The 13676-nt window shown below is 41.2% G+C and overlaps 1 protein-coding gene across 3 annotated transcripts in view; it reads right to left on the bottom strand.

Annotated features, from left to right (window-relative positions):
• NME7 (NME/NM23 family member 7) overlaps positions 1–13595 on the bottom strand; it is a 183337-nt gene extending 169742 nt beyond the window's left edge. Inside the window, exon 1 of one of the 3 annotated variants that reach the window (XM_072648706.1) lies at positions 13372–13595. In XM_072648706.1, the coding sequence (XP_072504807.1) occupies positions 13372–13374 (3 nt within the window). In that variant the 5' untranslated portion in view covers positions 13375–13595. Of the gene's footprint in view, positions 1–8270; positions 8276–12987; positions 13307–13371 lie in introns of those variants that run through there. The other 2 variants (XM_072648708.1, XM_072648707.1) reach the window with 2 other exon arrangements.
• Between the last annotated feature and the right edge of the window lie 81 nt (positions 13596–13676).

Below are 13676 nucleotides of genomic sequence, written 5' to 3'. Positions count from 1 at the left end.
TTTTATTAAGCACCTACCATGAACCAGGAACTCTTAGAAGCACCAGAGATACAAAGAAAGACCATAAAGAAAAAAACAAAACAAGAAATAGTCCTGGTTCTCAAGAAACCACAATCTAATGAGGGAGACAATATGCAAACAACAATGTACAAACAAGCTACAGGCAGGATCAATTGGAGATAATCCACAGAGACAAGGCACCATCATTAAGATGAGTAAAGAAAGACTTCAGTAGAAAGTGGGATTTTAGCTGGGATCTGGAGGAAACCAAGATACCAAGATGAGGAGGAAGAATATTCCAGGTATGGCGAATAGTCAATGAAAATGCCTGGAGTCAGGAGAAGGAATGTCTTGCACAAGGAACAGCAAAGAGACTAGTGTTCCTGGATGGCAAAGTACAAGGAGCCAAATAAGGAGCAGGAAAACTGGAATGGTAGGGGGTGCCCAGATTATGAAAGGCTTTGAATATTTCAGAATTTTATTTTTGATCCTAGAGATAAAAGGGAGCTACTGGAATTTACTGAGGAGAGTCAAACATGTGTGCTTTAGAAAGATCAATTTATCACAAGTGGAGCAGGAAATGGTGTGGGGGAAGACTCGAGTCAGGCAGAACCCCAAGAGGCTACAGAACTAGTTCAGGCATGAGGTGATGAGGGCCTACACTAGAAGGGTAGCTGTGTCAGAAGAGAGAAGGAAGTGCATGCTAAAGCTACTGTGAAAGAAGAATTAACAGGATTTGGCAACTGCTTGGATATGAGAAAATAAAGAGACAAGGATAACACCTTGGAACCTAGGCAGCTGGTAGCGCAGCGGATTGAGTCCTGGGTCTGAAGTCCAGGAGACCCTTACTGTGTGATCCTGGGCAAGTAATTTTACAGTTTCCTCAACTGTAAAATGGGAGTGATAACAGCACCTACCTCCCAGGATTGCTTTGAGGATAAAAATGAGATATTTGTAAAAAGCACTTAGCACAATGCTCAGCACATGTTAGGTGCTAAATAAATGCTGGATATCACCATCATCATTACACCTAGGTTGTAAGCCTGAGTAACTGGGAGGATTGTTGTACCCTTGACAGTAAAGGAAAGTTGGGAAAAGCAGAAAGTTTGGAGGGAAAGAGAATGAGTTCAACTTTCGTATGTTGAGTTTAAGATGTCTAGAGAACATCCAGTTTGAGATATCTAATAGGTAGCTGGAAAGGCAAGAGTTAAGAGAAAGTTAGGGAATAGATAAGTAGATCTGGGAACAGTCAGCAGAGAGATAATAAATGAATTCTTGGGAGCTAATGAGATCACCAAGTGAAACAGAATAGAGAGAGAAGGGAGGAGAGCCCAAGACAGAGCCCTGTGGGACATCCATGGTTAGCCAGTGTGACCTCTATGATCTAGCAAGGGAGACAGAGAAGGAACAGTCAGACAAGTGGGAGAAGCAGGAAAGAGCAGTGTCGCAAAACCTTAGAGAGAAGACCATATCAAGAAGAAGAAGTTGATTAACAGTTACAACAGATGAAGAATGAGAAAAGGTTATTTCATTTAACAATTAAGAGATGATAGGTAGCTTTGGAGAGAGCATTTCCATTTGAATGGATGTTGATCTTAGCAGGGACCACTTTAAGTGTGAGTTCAACCCCCAGGGACTGAGGTAGTAGAGGAGGAGTAGCTCCTGGTATTGGAGGCTTGGGTACTTCAGTTCTTGCTGTATCTTCTCAGTAAATATCCTTTGTAAAAGCTAATTGACATTAGATGGTTCATTGATACTAGGAGGGATTAATTGCAAAGACCCAAGTATTGGGGCAGTACTCATTGTTGATCAATATTGGGGAGAACACACTGGACAGGAGCTCATGAGGTACAGTATAAGAAAGATACTAAGCCGAGTCACTCCTAGAATCCAGAAAAAGAAAAAGTCTCACTCTGGAGTGCCATGCTGCCTAAGGGAGGGCCATTTGGAAGAGAGGAAGTCCAGAGAGTATTGCTAACCACCCATGAACCAGAGTGATTAGAAGAGAAAATCTTAATCCCTAGTCAGGGATTAAAAGGTATGTGAGGAGAGATAAGACAATAGGTACTAGGATTATTCATTATTAATCTTTATTTTTTAAAAAAAACTGCTTTCATATACATTATCTCATGTAATCCTCCACAATTAAAGAATCTTAGGATTGGCTATTCATGGGGGTGAATTAATTTTTAACAGACTAATGAATATTTTCACAGGCTACTAAATTTCCAAAAATCTATTTGCCCAATCTAATTAATATATATATGTTGAAAGAGGCCAATGTAATAAAGGGAAGTACAGACTGGATAAAAATTGGTTCATGTACAATGCTCTGAGTAGAACATAAGTCTAAATGACTTCTCTCTTTACATTTCAATTTCCCCATCTTAAGAGTAGGATAATTGTACTTGCTTTTTGTTTAAGATTTTGACAATAATATTTAATTTCTATTACAAAACACTCCGTGACCCCTGGATAAATGGTACCATAGCAGTTTAAAATAATTATTTTCAAAACTAAGCGACTAACAAAAACCCTAAGTGCATTTGCAGCAAATCTTTTGAGAAGTTTCATTGCATCAACAACAATCAAGGAGCGCCACCTACCGTTCAACATGGATTCTGACACGGTGAAAAGCTGGCCAGTTTTTACAGCCAGCACACAGCTACTGTTCAGTTTAGTTACCTAACCCTGACAGAGATAAAGGCGTCACCAGCAAAAGCCATAATCCAATAGCAAAAATTTGAAATATAACTTTCTCAAAATGCACTAGAAGCTGAAGACTATAAAAATAACTGCCATTGTTTTCAGGGGGTCCTCCAGTGCAGCAGAGAGCAGCCGCAACATAAAGGTCAGTCTTCGTGCTCTTTGTACAAACACACACAAAAGGTAGAACAGAAGGGGCGTAATCCTGGCTAGAAATGCTTGCGCTCACAGTGTCTTTATATTGCTCCTCTTGGTCTACTTGTTCATAAGTTTATTTCCCGATTTCAAATATTTTCCCCTGGTGCTAAATAAGGTTATAAAAAAGGTTATAAAACTTAAGAAAAACTAAAACGTTAACAGACTCCCTTTGATGTCTACACAGCATTCTCTAGCCCTTTCTCATTAAACTTATACTTTTTTTTCCTTTTTTGGAGGCAATCGGGGTTAAGTGACTTACCTAAGTGTCTGAGGCTGGATTTGAACTCAGGTCCTCCTGACTCCTGGGCCAGTGTGCTATCCACTGTGTCACCTAGCTGCCCCTAAACTTACACATATTAAAAATTACCTGATCTACGATCATTTAGGATCACCTTCTAAACAACCTCAATTTACAATGAGTTTGGAATCCTTTTCACCACTGAATCAATTATGAAAGCTAATGGAGTATTTTATAACATGGTACAAAGGAAACAGAACTGGATTGTTACTTAAGGAAAGAATTTATTAAGCATTTATTAAGCACCTACTATGTGCTGGACACTATGCTAAGTGATTCACAAACATTATCTCACTTGAACCTCACAACAACCCTGAGAGGTGGGTGCTACTGCTATACTCATTTTACAGATGAGAAACCTGAAGCAGTCTGGGGTAAAATGACTTGCCCAGGGTCACATAGCTAGGAAGTCTGTGAGGCCAGATTTTCACTGTACCAACTTGCTGCTGCTGGGTAGAAAGGCCCTTAGAAGTCATTCAGTCCAACATGTTTATTTTACAGATGAGGAAACTGAGGCACAGTTACCATGTGATCAGTAAATGATATGTTCACTATTCTTGCTTAACCATATTTTTTGGTGAAGTTATGATTCCTTCCTAAAACAGTCAGGTTTTGTAAAGATGCCATTTATAGCTGACAGATTCGTAAATTCTTTTCCATTCACATTCAGTAATCAACACAGATCTATTATCTATTTGTTAGTTATCAGTACCAGGCACAGAGCTAAGCAGCAGACATACAAAGAAAAGCAATGCAAGGAGCTCACAAACCAATGCCAGAGACAACACTCAAAGAGCTTTGTACAAACAAGCTACGTGTAGGATAAATTAGAGCTAATCAACAAAGGGAAGGTATTATTAGAATTAAAGGAGATTAGGAAATGCAGAGGCAGCTAGGTAGTACAGTGGATAGAGCACCTGGTCTGGAGTCAGGAAGACTTGAGCTCAAATCCAGCCTCAGAGACAACAGCTGCATGACCAGCTATTGTCTATACCAAGAAAACCCCAAATGGGGTCCTGAAGAGTCAGACATAACTGAAACAAGGGAAGAACAAAGGAAAAGCTTCCTACTGAAGAAGGGATTTTAGCTAGGATTGGGAAGCAGGAAAGGCAGAGTTGGGGGGGGGGGGGGGGGATGAGGAGAATGCAAGTTCCAAGCCTGGGGGACAGCCAGTGAACATGCCTGGAGTCAGAAGAGGAATGTCTTCTACGTGGAACAGGAAGCAAATGATGCTGGTTGGATCCACTACAAATTTATGTGATATAACCTCAACGGGGGCCTCATTATAGCAAAGCAATCCTTTTACATTCCCCTAACTGATCACTGTCTCACCCACCATGGCAGCTTTTGGATCTTCTCTATCTCTCCCCAAACCTCCCATTGCTCCCACTGCTCCCATCGCTCCCCTTTCCCCCTCTCAGCTGAGAACTTCATCTACCTTCAATGAAGCTCTAGCCAATGGCTTCCCTCTTCTCCCCTCCCTTTCAACATGAATTCCCCAGGTGCCTTCCACTCCCAGTTCCACCTTCCCCCATGCCCCATGAAGAAGTATCCCTTCTCCCTTCTAAGACAAAACCCTCTGCATACACAAGTGATCTCCCATTCTGTCTCCCTGCCAACTGTCACCAGCTGCCTCCCTATGACCTGCAAGCATGCCCATGTCTCAGTTATCCTCAAAAAGCCTTCATTTATCCCTCTGTCCATCCCTGCTAGCTACCAGCTAGCCTATTTTCTCCCTTTTGTGCTTAAGTTCCTAGAGAAGAAGATCTATAACAGGAAGCTGCACTTCCTTTCCTCCCATTCTCTTTTTAATTCTCTACAATCTGGCTTCCAGATTCAATTGAAACAGTCTCTTCATTTCCAAATCTAATGGCCTTTGCTTCATCCTCATCATTCCTGACTTCTCCACAACCTCCGCGTTCTCCTTGATTCTCTCTTCTCTAAGAGGTATTCATAACACTATACTCTCTTCTGTCCATCTTCCACCAATCTTCTCGGCTGCCATCGCTGGATCTTCTAGGCCAAGTCCAAATGTCCCACAGCTCTGTCCTGGGCTCTCTTTTCTTCTCCTTCTCTACTATTCACTTGGTGATGTCATCAGCTCACATAGATTCAATCATCATTTCTATGCTGATTATTCTCAAATCGATTTTGTCGCTGTTGAGTCATTTCAGTTAAGTCCAACTCTTCATGACCCCATTTGGGGTTTTCTTGGCAAAGGTACTGGAGTGGTTTGCCTTTTCCTTCTCCAGGTCATTTTACAGATGAGGAAACTGAGACAAACAGGGTTAAGTGATTCACCCAGGGTCACACAGCTATTAAATGTCTAAAGCTGGATTTGAACTCAGCTCTTCCTGATTGCAAGCCTACTGTGCCACCTAGCTGCCCCAAATCTACTTACACAGCCCTAAACCCTCTGCTGACCTCCAGTCTTACAACTCCGCCCACAAGACATCTCAAACTTCATGTTCTATAGACATCTTTACATTGACACATCCAAAACTGAACTCAGTGTCCTTCCACCAAACTCTACCCCCAATAATTACATTATTTATTGTCAAGTGTACCACCATCCTAGTCACCTAGGCTCCCAATCTAGGTATCATCTTTCACTTCCCATTCTTTCTACTCTCCCCCCTCCACCTACCCACACCCAGTCTGTTGCCAAGGTTTGGCGATTTTATCTACATAAAATCTCTTCCATACCCATTTCTTTCCTCTAATACTGTCACCACTCTGATATACACCTTCACCATTTCAATACTAGACTAAAAACAGCCTGCTGGTTGGTCTCCCTGCCACAAGTCTCTCTCCACTACAATCTAGCTTTTCTCCACTCAGCAGTCAAAGTGTTCTTCCTAAAGCTCAGGTCTAACAATGTCACCTTCCAATGGCTCCTTTTCATCTCCAGGATCAATATAAATTCTATTTGGCATTCAAAGCCTACCATATCCTATCCCACTTCCTACTTCCAATAGATATATCACAATTGGGTGGCACTGGTCTCCTTGCTTATTTCTTGCACAAGATACTCCATCACCTGATTGACAATTTTCACTGGTTATCCTCCATGCTTCAAAGATAGATGCTTTTCCATTTCTTTATGCTTCTCCCTCCTCATCCCCACCCTCAGGCTTTCCTGGGAAAGAACTAAGGTGTCAAGGGATTAGAGGTGACAGTAAATTGGGATTGCAAGGCAGAAGTAAAATGACAACTTGTGATCAGATAAGAGAATTTCAGAGTTGGTAAACACTGAGATGGTACATTTGGGGACGGAGGTGGCAAGATCAAGATTACTACTGTCTCTGCGTAGTAAAGTAGGGGTGAATAAGGTCATGGGGAATGAGTGAGGGATTAGAAGGTTAGGATATTTCTGAGAATATCAATATGTATATTGATATCCTCTAGTATGAGCTTTCTTGTTTGTCTTTTGGTTAATTTATGTAGATTTGAAAGATATTATGATCACAGACTATTACAGTTTTACTATCTTTTCTTCCTCTAATTTGATTAACTTTTCCTAGAACTGTTTAGAGGCTATGCTATTAGTTGTATATATATTAATTTTATAATGATCCATTACTTATGATGCCTTTAAATACAATGTAATTTTCCCTACTTATGTCTTTTTATCTTACCAACATTTACCCTCGCCTTATCTGAAGTCAAGATTGCTATTCTTACTTTTTTTTTGTTCAGTTGAAACATATTAGAATTTGCATCACCTCTTTAATTCAATGTGACTCTCTATATTTCAAGCATTTCTTTCAAACATATTGTCAGATGGTACCATGGATAGAGTGCCAAGACCTGGAGTTAAGAGGACCTAAGTTCAAATTCAAATGTGACTCTGAGCAAGTTATCTGTAAAATGAGTGGAGAAGGAAATGGCAAACCACTCCATTATCTTTGCCAAGAAACCCCCCAAAATGGGGTCATGAAAAGTCAGACATGACTAACCAACAACAATCACTTATCTTAGTCCTTTCATTTGACACATGAGGAAATTAGGGCCCAGAAACATTAACTGACTTTCCTAAAGTCCCACAGTTAGGAGCAGAGTAGAAACTAAAATCAAAACTTCTTGATTCCCACTTAACTGGCCCTTTCTACTATGCCATGTCATTTTTCCTACAGCATAGGTATGATGTTGGGAACTATTCATGTGCTTCACAGCCAAGGGGTCCTGGATAAAATAAATCAAAAGAAATCAGTATTGCTTCTGAACTGAAATACAATTACACAAAAGAGATGCAATCAGATCACAGAGCTGATTAAAATCAACTTCCAGAAATTTTAATGCAATCATTCCAAACCTTCTTTTGTTTCCTGAAGCCTCCCTGGGCATCCCTCACCCCCGTCCCTCAGCCAAGGGCCTTGCCTCATACTTTATCGAAAAAAAGAGGCCACTATCAAAAAGATCCCTCCTTCCTGCTTTACTCATCTCAAATCATTCAAGCATCTTTCCCAATTATCTCCTCTTTTACTCCAGTCTTGAAGGCAAAGGTAACTTGCCAAATGCCTCTGTGTATGGAACTGATCTATCCCTCCAACTATTCCTGCAAATTGTTTCCAATGTCACCTCTATCATCTCTCATCTTCAGTCTTTTTGAAAATACTGGCTCCTTTCCTGCTTTCTACAAACATGCCTACATCACTCTAACCCATCATTTTCAAAAATTCTTACTTGATCTGACTGTTCCTCACTAGCCACTGCCCTCTATCTCACCTCCTCTTCTAAGTTAAACAGCCTTAAGAAAACATCTATAATCAATGTCTCCATTTCCTCTCCTCTCACTTTCTTCTAAACCCTCTTCCATCTGCTTCCAACCCCATCATTCAACTGAAACTGCTCTCTTCAAAGTATCCCGTGATCTCTTAATTGCCAAATCAAATTGCCTTGTTTCACTCTTGATTATTCTTCACTTCTCTGCAGTCCTTGATGCTGTTGACCATCTTCTCCTTAACACTCTCCTTTCTCTAGTTTTTTGGGACCCTGGACTGTCATGATTCTCCTCATTCTGCCAAACTACCACTTCTCAGTGTCCTCTATTGGTTTTCATCCACGCCATGGCGTCATCTACTCACCATAGGCATCTCCAAAAGCTCGGTGCTGGGCCCCCTCCACTTTGATCTCTGTTCTACCTGCTATTTCATCAGCTCCCATAGGTTCAAATATATGTCCCTGGCCTAGAGTAAATGCTCCATCAATGCTTTTTGGATACTTCACTGACAGTAAATGGGCCAGAAAGTGTTCAGCAATGACTGAGAAGAAGCTATGTCTACTTCTCTGCCATCAAACAGTACTCTTCTTAGCAGTTTGTCCAAAGAAGCAGAATTGGTAGTGGTAACAAGAAATACCAATGATAGAGAAAACCCTAACAAAAACAAATCACAGAATCTCAAGAATCTCAGAAGCCACTCAATCTAACCAATATTTGAAACAAAATCCCTTTTTCAACATGTCTAACAATTGGTCGTTCAGCCTTTACTTGAAGATTTCTAGTGATGGGGAATCTACTATATCCTGAAGTAGCTTACAAAGTCCCATTACTAGAAGACTTGAGTTTAAATTCAGCCTCAAACACTTATCAGCTGTGTGATCCTGGGCAAGTCATTTAACCTTTGTCTACCTCAGTTTCTTCATCAATAAAATGGTGATAATAATGGCACTTACCTCCCAGGGTTATTGGGTGGACCAAATTAGATAATATTTGTAAAGTGTTTTGCAATCCTATATAAATTCTAATGTTTGTCTTTATAATTTACCCAAGTATAAAATTTAAATTGAATTAAAATTCATAAATCCATTACCCTCTGTTCAAATCAAGTGCCTCCCTTAACTACAAGGGAAAAGCAAAGGAAAATGGACAGCTGTGTAGAGTTAGTTCCTTCTAATAGTTATATCTGAAAGTTTAACCAGAGTCTAAGTGAACTAGAAGCTAGAGAGTGAAAAGTGCAGCATTAACAAAAACACAATACTATCTATAGCTTCTTATTGAGCGATCTAATTTAATAACAAAAAAATGAGAATTCTAACTAGGATTTCATTTCTTTCATTTCTCCCACCCACAATCTGAGACGAAAAATATTCAGAAGGTAAAAGATAGAAAATAAATGTAAGATGTTAAATAAACATAAAGACATTTTTAATTTTTTCAGCTTCAGTAAGCTTTTTTGTGAAAAGAAAATCAGAGAAGAAATAAATGATTGAAAAAGCACTTTGTTTTTAAACACTTACAATGCAGACATTGTGCTAAACAAAGTGAATCCCAATACAAAAGTGAGTCTCTCCCTTGAAGGAGGCTCACGTTCTGAACAGGACCTAAGATTACACCTCCAACACTGTGCTACAGACTTCTTGTCCGTGTCTAAATATTCAAATATAAATGCTCCTTTTCTGTTCTAGGAAGCTGCATCAAAGAATCAGCAATTCTTTCTGTTTTAGCTCTGAGCCCCCAAGCAGAAACATAACTCTGATAAAACAACTTAGTGTTAAATCTTTCTCTTTTCTCAGGAGGCTCCTTGCTCTTTCCCTCTCCAACCCTCCCCCCCCCTCCCCCACCATTTCCAAAAAGTACAGACCAGCGAGTAAAAGCCTGTGGTCAATACTGTTTAGAAACTCAGACTTTCCTACGTCCATGAGGAAAACCTTGCAAGTCCTACAATGAAGCCCAAAGGGGAAAAGCAAATACAAAATTACTGACTTGAGGTCATGAGTGAAATAATACAATTTTTCTTCCTGAATTCCTTGTGCCCAATCTACTCCAGAGATATGGCCCATTTTGATGATGGGGGTAGCCTCTGCCAGTTCCACACCAGTTCTTATGGCTTCCCTTTCTCTAGCTAAATGCATCATGCCAGGATCAATCTCTCTCCTGGAATCAACTGAATTGACTTATAAAGATCACCCGGAAGCATGGTCCATCATTCTTTATCCTACTATACTGTTTCTTTTCTGAATAGCTCAAGAGACTTTCTAATACCTCCTAAGGCAATCACCTGGAAAAGCTGGAACTTTACAGTTAGCTTTAACATATTTTATTGGGTCCCTTTTTCTCTGATTATATCTAAGAAAGACTAACTGCCTTACACAGAAATATACGTACATGAACAGAAATCAAACACAAAAATAGTACTTGTATAGCAAAGGATCAGGGGAACTCCCAAATTAATGGCCTGGGGCACACAGACATGTGCTCTAGTTCCTTTCTGAGAGAAGTGTGTTTTCCTGAGATGACAGCACTTACCTCCCAGGGCATTCCTGGGTAGCACTCAGTAAACGGAACTGTCTCCAAAATAAATGACCAATGAAAATAAGAAGGGATAGATTCTTATCAAAGGGACCTCCCCCATCAAGGGTTCTATAGGAGGAGCTGAGATGAACTGGATCCATCTGTCTCTTTTGGACATAGCTCAAATGCTTCCTTTTCCTTTTTCTTCCAGAGGGAACACAACAAGGAGGAAAAGGGGACTTTTCTTTTCTGCTGAAACCTCAGCTCACAGAGTGAGTCGTCATCTAGTCTTCCTCATTTCACAAATAAATACAATAAAGCCCAGAGAACAAAGTAATTTGCTTCAAATCACATATTTAGGAAGTGATAGGGACAGCTTCTCTGATTCCAAATCCAGAGACCTTTCCATTGCATCGCTAATGCCAAAAGCAAATTGCCATTTTAAAATTATATGAATAAATGGGCACTGGGGCCATTAAATATTGAGTGTCAATAAAAATATCCATTAAAAAAAAAAGGAATGTAGAAAAGGCTGAGCAAGAGTAAGGAGAGACCACAATGGAAGCACTCAGACAGGGTCCCTAGGAACGCAAACACCATAGGCAGGTATGAGAAGGTAAAAGAGGTTTGAATAGCTGCAGTGACATTTAAACATTTTAAAGGTAAAAGTCTTAAAATATACAACTATTGGAAGTCAGGTTTACAAAAGGGCATGGATTTAAGGTTTGCACACAATAGTGAACTGATTCAAGTCCTGGAAACCATTACCTAGTCCTTCCTTTGTAACAACCACATGATGGTCTCTCTTTGCTGAATTCCTACACTGCTTTGTTTCCCAGACTCCACCTACCCCCAACTGTTGGTATCTCATCTCAACAGATTATGTTGTATTTATTTTTACTTGAGGGAAGGGTCTATTTTGTTTTTTCATTGTATCCCCAGGACCAAAAACCAAGCCTTGATGCGGCTGACACTTAACTGAACTGATTATATCAAGTGAGCCATAAAACTGTCTTGGGAAATGTTCAGAGCAGAGAACAAATGAAGGACTTCACCAGAGACGATATCCACATTTATTAAGCACATACTTTGTGTCAGGAGCTATGCTAAGCATTTTACATACATGATCTCGTTTCATCCTTAAAACAGCCCTGGGAGGTAGGTGATGTTATCACCATCTTATGGTTAGGGAAATAGAGATAAATAGAAGTTAAATGACTTGCCCAGAGTCACAGATCTAAGGCTCCAAATGAACTCAGGTCTTCCTGACTCAGCACCCCTTCCATTGTGCTACCTTCCACAATCCTCCAAATATTCCCATTTTCCGATGACATTATGATGAACCAAATCAAGTCTGGAATGTTTCAGAATTTGCTGTCTGAACATTATCATTCAAAAGGGTTCATCCTAGTTATACAAACTTTTAAAACCCAAGTGGATTAAAAATGTTTATTCATTATTATCAAAGGTAAATACATTGAAACAAAATTCCAGCTCTCACCACCACGTATACTTCAAACAACTATCTTTACAAGAAAGCATATTATTAAGTTTTCATTTTTGTTAAAAGCCTCACTGCCTTTCCATGAGGCTTGGCTGAACTTCTATGCTTTCAAGCACACACACACGAAAAAGACAGCTGACATAGTGGACAGAATGCCAGTCCTGGAGTCAGGATAGATCCAAGTTCAAATCCAGTCTTAAACACCTATTAGCTGTATGCTCTTATTTCCTCTCTGAATCCCTCAAGGGACTTATTCATAACTCATAAAGTAATCGTGTGGCATGGGCCATGATTTTACAGCTAGTTAGTTATCCTGGCCTGAGTTTCTTCATCCGTAAAATAGGGGTAGTAACGTCACCTCCCTGCAGGGACTGTGAGGATAAAATAAGATACATGTAAAGCATTTTGCAAACCTTAAAAAGATAATATAAACATCTAGCTATTAAGAAATGAGACGAGGATTTAGTAATTAATCACTCCATTAATCTATAAAGTACAGGCTTTAAAATGCTGAAAAACAGATATTTAAAAATACATGCAAGAAAGAGCCATATAGCAATAATCCCTTCTTCGTTTTGATTAAGATAAGCAGTGTCTCTCATACCTTACAGCCCAATCATAAATCTCATGACACAGATACAAACAGTATCTCTGATCTCCTTACATAGATACTCTCAGGGTCTGGAACAGTTAGGGCTCCCGCAGCGCTACTCGTGTAGCCAGGTAGGACAGTGGATACTGTTGCAGTTAGGAAGGCTTGAGTTCAAATCCACACTTTCTGGCCCCTACGACCCAGCATGTCACTCAACCCGTCTGTCCCAGTCCTCACTATAAGGTGAGGATGATAAAAAATAACTGCTCCCTCCCAGGGATGCTGTGAGTATACAGTGAGACATTTGCAGAGTGCTTTGAAAATGCTGACGATAATAAAAGGCAGTGTTTAGACAGCGCTTGAAGGTTTGCCGAGAGCTTTACAGACGAGCACTACAGAAAAGCCAGCTATTAGGAATACTGGGGAGGTAACAGCCTGGCGATGGTGATACCCACGGGAGGCGTGGCATCCCTGAGGCTGGCACGGGCTGGGGCAAGATGACTTAACACAGCGCAGGGGAAGCAGGTGAGCCAGAAAAATGAGGACTCCAGCCCCGGAGGCAAACAGGGCAGCGTCGGGGCTCAAGCCCAGAGCCCGCTCCCCAGGAAATTCCCCATGACGTCATCTTCTCTACTTCCCCCTCCCCCCCCGCCCCCGTACCCCTCGGGAGGGGGGGATCCTTGGGAGCCATAGAGGAAGCTAACAGAGGCAAAAGGCTCGTGGAACTGGGGCGGCTCCCTCCCTCCCGTCCCAAGCCCTTGGGGATCTGAAAGTGATGGGGGCGGGGGCAACAGCCAGACATCTAAAAGGCGCGGCTTGCTGGCTCTGTCCACACTCACCATGGCGTCAAGGCCTCCAGTACCACGAACCTACTAGTCAGTTACCACGCAGGAAGCTCTCCACGTATTCCAAGTTTCCCGGTTACTGTGACAACTAAGCCCCGCCCACAAGCTTCTACTAGCTCCTCTTTCATCTCCTTCCTCTCCCCGCCCCTTCGCGGGGCTTCTTAGCGGTCAGTCCAGTCGAGGTCCCGCCCCCTTCCTTTGATTTGCCCGCCCCTTCCACGCTGTCGCTCTAGGCAACGTGACACCACCCTCCAATCGCCAACGTGCTCACTTCTGCTTTCTACCTGATTGACCCGGAA

This window comes from Notamacropus eugenii, chromosome 2, assembly GCF_028372415.1.
Source record: "Notamacropus eugenii isolate mMacEug1 chromosome 2, mMacEug1.pri_v2, whole genome shotgun sequence".
Taxonomy (NCBI): Eukaryota; Metazoa; Chordata; class Mammalia; order Diprotodontia; family Macropodidae; genus Notamacropus; species Notamacropus eugenii.
The sequence above is the reverse complement of the archived record's forward strand: the minus strand, read 5'-3'. Positions and strand labels throughout refer to the sequence as shown.